The following is a 13440-nucleotide window of genomic DNA, read 5'->3' as shown; positions in this document are numbered from 1 at the left end:
GCTGGAAAGTGGTGAGGAGTAGAGGCACATCTGGAATACCCCACTCAGCCTGCTGCCCCTGCGACCCAGCACTGGATAAGCAGATGAAAATGGATGGATGGAAAGAGAAAAGAGTGTGTGCAAAGCAGATGCAATTATTTAAGTCAATCAATGTGTGTTTTTTTGGTTGTTTTTTTGGGGGGAGGGGGGGCATAATTACCAGGCAGTAGATGAAGAGGAACTTCAGGATGTCCAGCAGCATTCTCCCAAGTGAGATCTGCAGTGGCCCCAAATGAGAGTTGGCAGTAAACAGAGAGATGAGGCGCAGGGAACTGAAAATGTTTGCTATGGCAAACACCGCCTCAGCTACTAGCGTTGGGTGCCACATCTCCCACTGGTTCCTGGGTTTACTACCACTGTACTGAACAGGACAAAGAAGGAAAACATAAAGTGAGGACATAAGAACATCAACACTAGAACTGACCATTTTATTGTTATTCAAAGATAATTAGTTACCTTAGTGTAGGCTACAATCTTGAGGGAGATGGTGGCCAGATATAGAGAGTTCATGACAAAGTCCATCAGGTTCCACCAGTCATGGACGTAGTCTTGGAAACCACCATCCCACATTTGTTTGATCTCTGCCCAGATGAATCCTAGAAATACAGAGACGGTCTAATCATCTGTACCATGGTCATGAAAAATACTTATTGCTGATTGGCTGGGAGGTGTTATTTCTGATAGTCCTTTCGAGCATCCAAGGTTGTGCAAATAAAAGTCATGTTTATTTCCTCCATAGTCAACTTTAAATGAGTGGGACTTAACAAGACACAGTGACAATGGTAACATGCTAATGTTTAGCACATACAAGGTTCACCATGTTAATCCTAGTTTAGCATGTTTGCATACTCACATTCGATTAGCACTACACCCAAAGTTCAGTTTAAGCTAATGGGAATGTAATTAGTTTTGTTGGCAATTTGTCATTAACCATTAACCACATATTAAGTTACGACTTGATGATGTTACTACATTAAAAGTCCAGTTCGTTCTGTGAGGAAAGTTTCATGGCAACCCATTCAATAGTTGTAGAGACATTTCACTCAAAACCACAGACTCATGGTGGTGCTAGAGGAAGAGTCCATGAACACCACAGTCATTAGGAAAAATCCAGTCACTTAAAATTCAGTTGCAAGCGTCACCGTAGGTGGAATCTAAGAAAATGTACTTTGTAAAAACCAGACAATAGATTCAGCACCTTTGTTTTATGCAACATCACTGTTTTGTGCTTCTGACAGGCATCGTCTCCATAACAACTCAAGCTGAAGCCAATGGTTATCATAGTAATTGGAGCCATTTACCATACCAAACTGAGGGAACAAAAAACACGGTCTTTCAGAAATCAAACACACAATCTTCTCTCCTCTTTTTGCCTGTGTTAAGTGGCCATGGTGTTACTATCATACATCAGCCCACTTACAGCCTTTCTCAACTAAATAACCTCAGTCCCCACCCCGTCCACTCACCCAGTACCCATGGCAGGATCATCCACTCCACAGTGGTTGGTGCAGGGCCCTGTCTGTCCTGCCTGTCCTGCTCTGTGGTGACAATGTGCTGGGAGGCAAGGAGCAGCAGGAACAGAAAGGTCAGGTAGGACGCCGTGTGGCAGATAAACTTGATGAAGGGCTTGCGGATGAAGAGGCCTTGGCGACTCTTGGGAGCGATGAGGTAGCAGAGAGCAAACACGGGGTAGAGGAGGCCGATAAAGACACAGGTGAAGAACTTCCCTGCCCAGTGGCGCCGCCTCCAGCCGGGGAACTCATCATACCAGCGGGACGCCAAAAGCTGCTGGCAGTTTGGCTGAGCTACAAACTTAAAGAAATAAGGAGAGAGTTATACTTTTCTGTTTGATCTACAGAGATAAAAAAAATAACTCCTTATATACTAATCTAAGGTATAATTCCAGCATTTACACCTGATATGAGACAGCATCCTCTGCTGTAGGCTTTTTAGTGGTTTTACACAGAACAAAATGCCCCAGTGACCACATGCCAGAATTAGCACCTGCAGCAAGTTCCAGTTCAGAGCAAACAGCGTAGGAGTAGGAAGTGTTGGTGGTGCAAAAACTGAAGAGTAATCAGACACATATTTTAGAGGGAAAGCGAATAATGGCTATCTTGACTCACAAACAAGCAAAAGGGAAGCTTACACAGGCTGTGAGGTTAGTGAAAAGGAATCTACATGTAAAGAAACTCTGAGGTCATGCTTTTAGATGACTGCATTGGATTTCTTTATGATTCTCTTGAGATAATAACACGGCACTTCTTCCTGAGATGTCTGAGCATGATTGGAACTTCATCGACAACAGACAATATTTTGTCTCTTACCCACGACAAGACTGATTGAAAATGTTTGCAATATGAATCAACATGTGGGAAATATTTTGTCTTTTTTTCTGTTGTTTGATGTTTTTCTGTCTCTGCGGGATCAATACCTTATGTGACTGCAAAATGCAAAAGTTATTGCCACGCTCCTCTTGGTAACTGAGCACAGGTTTGAAATGATCAGCGAGGCCAAAATATTGATGCCTCAGAACTGCAGCTGTGCTGTGGGACTGCCTCAGCCAAATGGTCTGAAGCATCAGCAGCATCTGGTGATAATCTACAGCTATCTGGGATACATTCTCGTTCCAAAAAAAACCAACAAAAACACACAAACAAACAACATACTCATACTCAATTGTATAAATGAGTCTAACAGCATGGGGACATGCAAACACACTTACGCAGCCACACACAGCGTTGTGAAATATCACGTTGAGCCTCTATATCAGAGTCAAAGTGTCGACCGGCACCGTTGGGTGCCAATTCACCAACTCTGCAGCCTGGTTACCATGGGAACCAGAGATCCCTATCTGCGTCTGGGTCGGAGTAGAATGGCTCATATTTCCATACTTCGACTACAGTGTTGCCACAAAACTTGAGATGAAATGCAGAGAGGGAATAGGGGAGGACGGATTTCATGGATGAGTGGAGAAGAAGGGGAACACTCTTTCTTTTTACAAACGAGAGAGAGAAAGAGAGAGCGTTTAGATTGTAGGGATGACAATGACACGGCTCCAGCTCTTTGTATCACCAACACAACAACATATTCTGATGATGGAGGAATAAAGAGGGATGGAAAACAGGAAAAAGGCTCCCCTGCTGATTTCTCTTTTCATATGACTCCTTTGAGCGTGAACCTTATTATAGACAAAACGGCTAACCTCATTAAGTTGCAACCAAAGTCTGACGAAGACCCATGGGTGCAGGCTAAGTCTTGCAATGAAGTACTTTAGCAAAGTAAATAATAAAATTAGAAACATAAACCATTGTTTCAAAAACTGCAGCAGCTATAGATAGAATTGTCTCCATCTATTTAAAGATAGCTTTGATCATTTGATCACAGCTGCTCTGTCACAGGTATTTGGACTTCTGGGGGCACAAGCGACTGATCCAGGGATAAACAAAGAAGTTCCTTTTTAGCTTTCATCTTTCACTGCTTGTCAGAACATTATTCCTAATTAATGATAGTAAACAAGAGGTACTTGAGCTGTCTGATGTCTTGCCTTAATCAGTGTGATATATTAAACACTGACAGTGGTGCTAACGAGGTCAGAAATTAAGCTAATTAGCATTGTAATGAGGAAATGTATCCATGCTGATATTTGTCTTAGCACATGAGCTGTAATAATAGCGTAATCTCCAAAACCTAATTAGATTATCTTCTTTACAAGGGGCATCTGTGGAAGTTTTTATTTAGTTTTTTTTCAGTCTCAGTACTTTATTTTACAGCAAGATGCAGTGGAAAGGGGCACTGTCGTATTTTAGAGAAGTCCAAATGTGTCAAAACCCCCTGTTACTTCACCCTCCCTTCATCTGTCACTATCACTTTCTGAACTCAGCAGTGGTAAAGTGTCATGTTTGCCTCAGGTGACATGTTGGCACAACTCAAACAGAATCCCTCCTGGTCCTCAGTCCATTTGGGAAAGTGTCTCTACATGCTTTCTTGCCTCTCTGTCAACTGTCCAAAAGTGCCAAGAAAATGCTTACAGTATCAGTGTGTGAGTGGACAAGTGAGGTTGCTTTCTATCTCTGTGAAGTCATGCTCCCCTGCAGCTTTACCAAACATAAAAGGCCTGCTGAAACTCCTCTGCTCTGCTTTCACAGACACACACTGACAAGCACACAACTAAGCTGGCTATTTTGTAGCTGCTTTTGGCTTAGGTAAGAGCTGAAATACAGATTGGATTTGAAGTCCATAGATTTTTAAGACCTCAGACTGATGTTTCCAAATGTTTTTTAAAGAAAGAATAAAGCCAGCTGTACCCTATATTGGTGCTTTTGTTTGCTCTTTAAAAGCCACCAAAGGATAATTTCAGTATATTTCAACCTGAACCCTATTTTCCCATGTTTTTTGTGTCATTGTGAACAATGGGAACAGCAATTTTTTAAATTGGTCCAGTATTGAGCGGGTGGGCTGCAGCCAGCAGCAACGACACAAGCTGCATTATAAACACTCGGGGCATGCCCTCAATGTACCTCCACTAAAAGGGCTTGTTTTGCTGCTGACAGGTTCAGATTGTTATTCTAAGTGTCTGACAATTTATGGAAAGAATCCCTACAGAGATTAAGGTTTTTGTTAAAGAGTAAGATCATTTTTGTTTAACCAGACACAGCCCCAAAATAGGTATCTCCAAATCCACCAGACTCCATTTAAATAAACAGTCATTTAAACATGTATCGACCCAGCATATATTCACATCTAACTGGATGAATTAGGGGTTTATTTCAACCAAACCAATGTTGGTGGTTGCTGGAACAGTGGGAAGATGAACCAAGATGACTTTTGTGAGTTTTATTTTGTTTCTGACAACTTTGAATGAAGTGTGTTTTACAATGATAAAATGACTGTTTATTTGGAGCCTTTCCCAGCTGACACTGGGCGAGAGGCAGGGTTCACCCTGGACAGGTCTCCAGACTATCACAGGGCTGACACATAGAGACAGACAATCATTCACACTCACATTCACACCTACAGCCAATTTTAGAGTCACCAATTATTCTAACCTGCATGTCTTTGGACTGTGGGAGGAAGCTGGAGGTGCCGGAGAAAACCCACGCTGACACAGAAGGGCTCACCCACTCCAGGGTTCACACCAGGAACTCTCTTGCTGTGAGGCAACAATGCTAACCACTTAAAGTTTTTTCTGTCATCATTTACACAATCAGATCCTCTTTGCTCACACGGTCACTCATGGAAAAGGTATCCATTTTGAATATGTAAGTGTTTTTTCATGATTAGTTTTTTAACCTGTGGTATTATTCTTTCATCTCATGCATGTAGAAAGATTTTACATGTTTCCCTGTATAGTAGATTCATCATCCATCCATTCATCATAAGTTAGGCTACATGGTACCTCTTCATAAAGTTTGTGAACTTCTAAATGACAAGCAGGATTTCTCAATCAACCCACATGCTGTCTATCACCTTTAATGCCACTCAACTGATCTCCCACTGATAAGAATAGGGTGTCAATGGACTTAAAATGACACAGCCAGAGTCGCATAAACATGAAAGCTGTGCTAAAAATGTCCACCTTCAAAACGTGTCCCTGAATATGTGTCTATTTATGACAGAAATTATTGCAGGAACAATCACATAATATAACGCACATCCTTCTAACAACACTGGTGATTTAGTTCACAAGTAAAATCTATCACATTATTTCACCTGCTGTATATTCAGATAAACTTGCATGAGTGTTTTCCAAACTGCACTTGGAACAAGTGGCGTCATCTCTTTCTCTTGCTCAACACTGGAGGCTGAACTGTAAAGGCAGATCTTTGTTGCAGTGAATTGCTGAAACAACTGAGTGCTAATGGTCCTTCACTACATAACACTTATCCCTCTTAGTGCAATTTCATCTCCGTTTAATGGAGGCATTAAAAACATCTTGAAATACTGGATTGCAGTTTTTATGAGACATCACAAGGGGGCAACGTCAAACTACAGCATGTAAAATTGATGGCATTCCCTTGGCGCCGGCTGAGAATTTCAAACGTTAAAGAGACAGGCTGTTTTCGCTCACACTGTGAGTCTTCATCGTACATACCTACATTTTTTGCCAGTAAATCAGTACAAATGAGAGTAATCCATTGTAGAACCCCTCAGGGATGTAGAGGAGATAATCTCCACTTTATTGTGTATGTGTTACTGATCATATTTATCTGATTTGGCCTCCCGCTGCATCAAAGCGCAGACTGCTCTGTTAGCTCAGCTCTTTAGTCCGGAGGCCTGTGGAGATTTCTCTTCAGACCATTATAAATTGGGTTTTTAAACCCTGCGAGCACAGCAGCAGCAAAGCCAAAAAACACACACGGATGCAAGGATAATACAAAAAAATGTAAGCGAGCATGCATGCGCACGACAAACGTAAGAGGGTTAGGAGGAGAAATGTCCTTCAGTGTTTTTTTTCAGCTGAGGGTCAAAAACATGCTCCTCGTGACTCACTGCAACACTCACTAGCAGCTTGTACCATAAAAAAAAAAATCACACATTCAGGCTGAGTGTCATGCCAATTATAAGAGCTCAAGTGTTTGTCTGCAAAGTTGCTGAAAGAGATAAGTGGTGATCACACCACAGACAAAATATCCTGAACATAATAACCGCGGTCAAACCATTCCTGTCCAACTAAGTGTCCACTTAACCCTCGATGCCTCGCACAAGGCAAAACCGTCTGGTTTAAAGATCAACTGTCACAGGCACAAAGCAATCTCTTCAAGCGACTCTGTATGTGAACATGCATTTAGTTTGTACAAATCATTGTACAGCAGCAGAAAACATTGTTATATTGACAATGTTTACTAAATGATTCCCACAGCAAATCACTGGAGTAGGATTTCTATCTTTGGCTCTGTGTAATGCTTCACACATTAAATGTTTTTCTCTCTCCGACTCAATGAACTGTTTACTAAAGAATGTTTGAGAAATCCCACAAAATGTTGCACCTTATGGCGCAGCGCTGCCAAAGGAATGTTTGCATGTGTTGTTGAATTTATTTAAAACTGGTTTCACACAGCTCCCTTTGCAAGAGTGTTATATTTGCTCCACATACTCCAAAGGTAAAACTAGTAGTTAAAGTGAAGTCAGGTAATTTGGGACACTTTTTGGCAGATTACCAAGAAAACCACCTAAACTTGTGAATACTGCCTTGAGTGTTACTGTTAGAGCTTATGTATCTCTACTATATTTCTATTAAGAAATTTGGACCTTCAAACATGTGAAAAAAACCTCTACCTCATTCTAATGACATGTTCAGGTAAAACTGGACAGCTGAGGCCTGTACTACAAAGCAGGATTTAAAGTTAGCGAGGTAGTACAGGGTTGACTCTGGGTTTTAAGTATTACGAAGCTGGTTCTCTTTTTGCCGGGATAAATCACCGTGGTAACAGATGCTGAACAGCTAATGTGCTCTGGAGCAGGTTAACTTCAGAGTACCGGATCACTGCCTGTCAACATCCCGACCTCTGAGCAATTAGATCACTGAAGAAAGAAGTATCCATGGACAAAAGTCTGGAGTGTAAGGTAAAAAAGAGCAGCCTATATGCTGATATAGGTCAGTAGAATCATTTCATCATTCCAGGGCTCTATTTCCATGGTTTTAAAACAGAGCTTCTAACAAACACAGAGATCGTTTACAACACTAAACACATGATTTTAGCAGGGTTTCAACTTATGCAACTTTATTTTAGTCCGCAGTGAGTGTTGCTATTCTACACTCTGATTCATCACTGCAGCTCAAAATAACATGAGACACCTGTGTGATGAACTGGAAAAGAAAGATAATATTTATTACAAAAATAATGCACACGCTGTTAACTGGCTCCCAGAAATGTAAATGCAACATCTTTGGTCAGATAGATCTCATCAGTCATTAACTATAGGCTACTTTTCCACCCTTTCCTTCAGTGGCAGAAACAGTCTGGTGTTAGTTTAAAGTGTTTTATGTGACATAGTTAGAGTAGTTTCATCATCATCCAACTAAATAGCAAAATACATTCTATACTAATGTCACATATAGCCCAGTGATACCTACACATAATCTACATGTTGGCCAATGACAAATTTTTGGATAGTATTTTCAGTGTTTCTGAATCATCTGTTCTAAGACTACATCCCATGCCATTAACATTTTACTGTCTCACCGTCCCAGATACTTTCAGTGCTGTTTCATGTCACAGGATAACGAAGTAGCCGACTTCATTCATGGTTCTGATGATGTTGTTCAACCTCCGCCTCTTTCACATGAACACGATCGTGACTAGAAAAAGGAAAACCTAGAGTTGACTGACAGCCAATTTTAGGGTTAGTCAAGCCAGATAACAAAAAGATATCCTGTGTAAGTTGAACTGGCTTCGTAGTACAGGCCTCAAGGTAAAATGGGGCGATCATGTTTGTTTGTGTTTTTAAGGGTTAAATCCATTTTTCAGTTCTGTCATTATTCATTAAATCATTAATGTAACCTAACTATTAATTAAAAAGATCCTCCAGCTTTTCTGCCATGATTTTCCTGTTCTTTGCTGCCTGTTTCCTTGGTACCACATTGTCCACAATGGACGTGTGCATGTACTGTAACAATGATGGCTAATTATGGACTACTGTGGCCGACATTTACTGCATCATCTTTAATATCCTTTCAAGTGACAAAACCTCAAAACATGCTGGATTCACTTCAGAAAAATGTCCCATTTTACCTGAATGATTGAATTACTGTTTCATGTAAAGCACATTTGTTGTGACAATGAAATGACATATTTGGTGGCTGACTGCTATAATTTAAGAGCAAAAGATGTAAAACCTAATTTGTCCTGTTTTTCCTGATGACTCAGACTTCAGCCTACATAACCACACAGATATCTGTAAATTAAATCATCTCTATCTAAAACTGATACCAAACGTAAGTGAGAGAAAACCTCCCAGTGCAGTGAGGTTTTTGTTTCCAACAGAAATTAATATGATTCAAGAAAATATAATTAGAATGAGGGTTTGAACAGGATAAGGCAGGTCACTTCATGAGAATGAAGAAAAATGTAATTAGATTTTAGACAATACTCCAAAACTCCAAATGCTTTTCCTGCAGTGTGGGTTTTCACTTGTTTTCTAAAAGTTATAAAGACTAAAATAAGACTGCAGAGAAAGTAATTACCTTATAAAAGAAAGATTTTTTTTTAATCAATTACACTACAGCACTCTATAATAATTTCACAGCGCACACACACATACAGTGCCAGAGACTGAGCATTTCCAGCAGAATAACTTTACCTTGAAATGACTGCAGTCTAGGCAGCTGGGACATTTATCATTTAAAAAGGGCAGCTGGGTGGATTGTTAACCACATCATGAGACACTGTCCTCCATCAAAGTCCCAGTGCGATCGAAGGGTGTTATAGATAGGATGGTGGAGAAGGGCATATTGGGACATCTCTTGAATAATTAAAGCACCCCTGGGGAGAGGCGATGTGTGGTGGAACAGTTGTGACAGAGGCAGTGGGAGGGGATGATTGTTTACAGTGCGATGACAGATTAACTGCCCACAACAGAGTAGTTGGCTAAGATGACAGGGGACTGTACATCATCACGTCCACCTGTGCACTCGCACTACTCCCAATTGTCCCTCCGTGACTCAACATGCTCATCCGCCAACCTGAGTCTAGATGGGCGACAACTGGATGGATGAAGGAGAAAATAGCAGCGTCATAAATCGAGATGCCTCCAAAAGTGCATCTGCTCTGACAGCCGGGCAGAGCTCCCAGTAAAAGACAGCTGAATGAATTATAAGTCACTCCTGGGAGTAATGTGTCTGCTTCCTCATCATTCTGCTTCACCTTATATTCAGCGGAACAATTCTGCAGTGTAATATCTATTTAACCCCTTTTTTCCTATTGCCTGAGGAAGCCATCGGCCACCCCATAACTTAGCATCTCTACAAAAACCAGGCTCCACGCATCCTCCATTATACCCAGAAAAACAAAGCCCATGCATCAGGTATTGGATTTTTCTGGTAACAAATATTCACCCACAGCACCGAGCTTATAACCAAGCGTATATAAGTAAAAATAAATAACTGTAAAATGATTACACCTAGGGACGCACCGATTTGACTTTTTCAGTTCAGAAATACTGACACCTTGGCTTTGTCTGAAACCAGCGTTTAAATAATAAGCTGTATGCTTCACTGTGTGGAAGTGACGGGAGTCTTTCTTTTATGTGTGAGGCAACATCAGACGTGACTTAAACATTGTTTTCCTAACTTTGTAAAATAAAGTGTAACAAATAAAGTTACAAACTGTGCACCAGCAACTTGGTGAAAAACCTTCCAAATTACCAAGAAGTTGAGTTCAAGTGAAAACCTTTTAATTGCAGCAACAAATTGGCCAAAACAATAACAACAACACTGGGTTGAAACAATACAGCTGCATAAAATGTGGACAAAATGTGTCCTACAGGTGCACTGCTGATGTTGTTGTAACACCGTAACACTTTAATTAAAAGCCTAGTCCCAATTAAATGCCCATGTCCCTTTTATGACAAATAGACGTCTGTCTCAATTAGAGACCTGGTCTGGTTGCCAAGCAGTTCTTTTTTTTTAATAGAAGGTCTTCGGATGTATAAAATCAGGTTGTTGGCTACCTCAAATTAAGTGTCCATTCCTCAGTTACCCTGTAAGTTATTCATATTCCTTTAGTCCGTAAGGGTCCTCAGATCAAAAGAATCAAAAGGGTTTTTCATAAAAATTAATCAAAGTTGTGAGTCTTGTTTTAACAGGATAAAGAAGTGTTGTGTCGGTGTGCTGGGTTCCGTAACTCTCATTCTCTGATGCGCTGTCTGTCAGAAATAGATCAAATGAATGATTCATAATATATATTATCTGAAGCCTAATTTTTAAACAAGCAATATCAATATTGGTTTAAATAAACAATTTGATTATATTGTCCATCTTAGCTGTGAAACAGTTTTGTGTGAAAGGAATTAAAGGCCTGTCCCGTATAGACACCTGTCCCAAATATAGGCCTTTTGATCTTACTATATAATGACGAAAACTCTGTGTGTGTGTGTGTGTGTGTCTGTGTCTCTGTTCCACGTTTTTCTCCTCACTGACTTGATCAATCCATGTGAAATTTGGCACAGTGGTAGAGGGTCATGGGAGGATGTAAATGAAGCAATATTACATCAATTGGCCAAAGGGGGGCGCTATAGCAACCGATTGAATTGCAAATTTTGAATGGGCATATCTCATGCCCCGTGTGTCGTAGAGACATGAAACTTTGCACAGAGATGCCTCTCCTCATGAGGAACAAATTTGCCTCAAGAACCCATAACTTCCGGTTATACAGATTTTCCACCATTTTGAATTTTTCAAAAAACACTTAAAATCGATCTCTTCCTAGGAAGTTTGACCGATCTGCATGAAACTCGGTGAACATAATCTAGGGACCAATATCTAAAGTTCACACTTGGCAAAAGTTGGAAAACTTACTAAAACTGAGCTTCTATAAGGCAATGAATATTGCGGAGGGCGTGGCTCATCACATAAAGGTGTATAACATCTCAAGGGTTTCACCGATCACCACGCAACTTTGTAGGCATATGACCACACATAATCTGAGGGGACCCCTCCATTATTGACCCCATCAAACAAAATGGGGGCGCTAGAGAGCTAATTTCTTATCTAGGCCTAACTGACTCCAGTCACCAGTCACTTTTACTAAACTTGGTAGATATGTAGAACAGGACGCCTCAAGGTGACTGGAGAAATTTAACTCTAATTGGCAACTGGGTGGCGCTATAACAACAGAAAAATGCTTAAAAATGGCTAAAATGTGACTGATCGCTGTGGCTCCCCCTGTGGCTGTATGTTTGGGGGTTTTTTTTCTAATTTTTGGTATGACTAAGTCATGGTATGGTATGCTGTACTCAGTGGGTATGGACTAGTTTCAGTGATTTAAGCAAATACTAGCCCAGGCTACTATTTTAAGTTTTACAGTATGTGCACATGTAATGAACCCTATTGTCACCGATACCTGATCCAGCTATCTGACTCAGCATCTGTCTGATCAGATCGGTGTTTGCTTGATTAAAGCCCTAACTAATTGCAAATAATTAGTATGCAAATTAATTATCTAAAACGTATCTTACTGAACAGTTACATTTATAACATCTTTGGGGTGCTACAGATTGAAACCTAAATATGACATGGCATTTTAGAGCCTCTATTAGCCATACTGAAGGCTTAAATAGCAAAAGTACACATTTAATATACTTAATGTTTTAATGTGGCTTTTAATCAGCTTTTTTTCCAAACCAGTTGTTTATGTCTCTACCTACTGAGAAAATGTTTATCACACAATAAAAGCAGAAGCATGAAGTCAGTGGACTGTAGAGAGAATATTGCTGCGGAGTTATCAGGTTCAAACCTTTTCACTCATAATTATTTATCTGTTTAAAATGCAATTCAGGACCTACAGAGCTGATGAAAAAAAACAGAGCAATTTACTGTCTGAAACTAAAACCGGCCTGTGAAAGTAATCAGCACTTAAAGGGCCAGTGTGTAATATTTGGCATGGTTTATTGTCAATCTGAATCTGAATCTGAATATTCTACCCATTAATATGTTTATACAAGTGTATAATCGCTATAAAATAAAATTCGTTTGGTTTTCGTAGCCTTATAATTATGCTTTGATATATATTAATAGCAAGGGCCTTGCTTTAGAGAGGTCGCCATCTTGCACCGCCATGTATGTACGGCAGACCGAGCGGACAATCCAGCCAGCCAGAGAACGCATTTCGCGTGTATAAATGAACCAACGAAGACAGCGGAAGGAAGGAAGAAGGAGGAGGAAAGTTCGCTGATAGAGAGTAGTGAAAAGTTTTTTTAGTTATAAAGTTTGCGAATGGACCACACTTACCACACAACAGGAGAGAATGAACCCGAACCGTCATTTGCGAGGAAAAGAAGACACAACTTCACTCCTTGTGATGCACTCTGCGGTGCTTTTCCTCCTGATGGTATATCTCCCCAGCGATGGTAGCACCGAATCCCATTCTGTGCATTCAGCCTCTCTTCTCACCCGCTCAGCATCAAACACATGGAGTTCCTCATCTGTATGCTCTGGCTCAAACAGGTATGGCTCTGGGTCTGTGTCCGCTACAAGAAACTCTTCAAAATCGCGTTCAAAGTCGTCCATTGCAGCGACTATAGTCCGGAGATATCGCTAGGCTAAATAAACAGCTGAGCTCTGTTTACATGCTACGCTGTCAGTCAGTGTGCGGGCTGGAGATTAGTGGAGCAGAGGGGGGAGGGGGGTATCCGCTAGCTATCGTAAACGAGTATGTGTGTATGAAGTGTGTGTGTTACGCT

The 13440-nt window shown here is 40.7% G+C and overlaps 1 protein-coding gene across 4 annotated transcripts in view; it reads right to left on the bottom strand.

The window, feature by feature from the left end:
• The window catches only part of trpc4a (transient receptor potential cation channel, subfamily C, member 4a), a 105614-nt gene that overhangs the window by 7439 nt on the left and 84735 nt on the right, over nucleotides 1–13440 (bottom strand). For all 4 annotated transcript variants that reach the window (XM_049591330.1, XM_049591332.1, XM_049591331.1 and 1 more), the window contains 3 exons: nucleotides 1506–1851; nucleotides 496–635; nucleotides 200–400 (listed from right to left, as the gene is read on the bottom strand). In XM_049591330.1, the coding sequence (XP_049447287.1) occupies nucleotides 200–400; nucleotides 496–635; nucleotides 1506–1851 (687 nt within the window). The remainder of the gene's footprint in view (nucleotides 1–199; nucleotides 401–495; nucleotides 636–1505; nucleotides 1852–13440) is intronic.

This window comes from Epinephelus fuscoguttatus, linkage group LG12 (assembly GCF_011397635.1).
Source record: "Epinephelus fuscoguttatus linkage group LG12, E.fuscoguttatus.final_Chr_v1".
NCBI lineage: Eukaryota > Metazoa > Chordata > Actinopteri > Perciformes > Serranidae > Epinephelus > Epinephelus fuscoguttatus.
The sequence above is the reverse complement of the archived record's forward strand: the minus strand, read 5'-3'. Positions and strand labels throughout refer to the sequence as shown.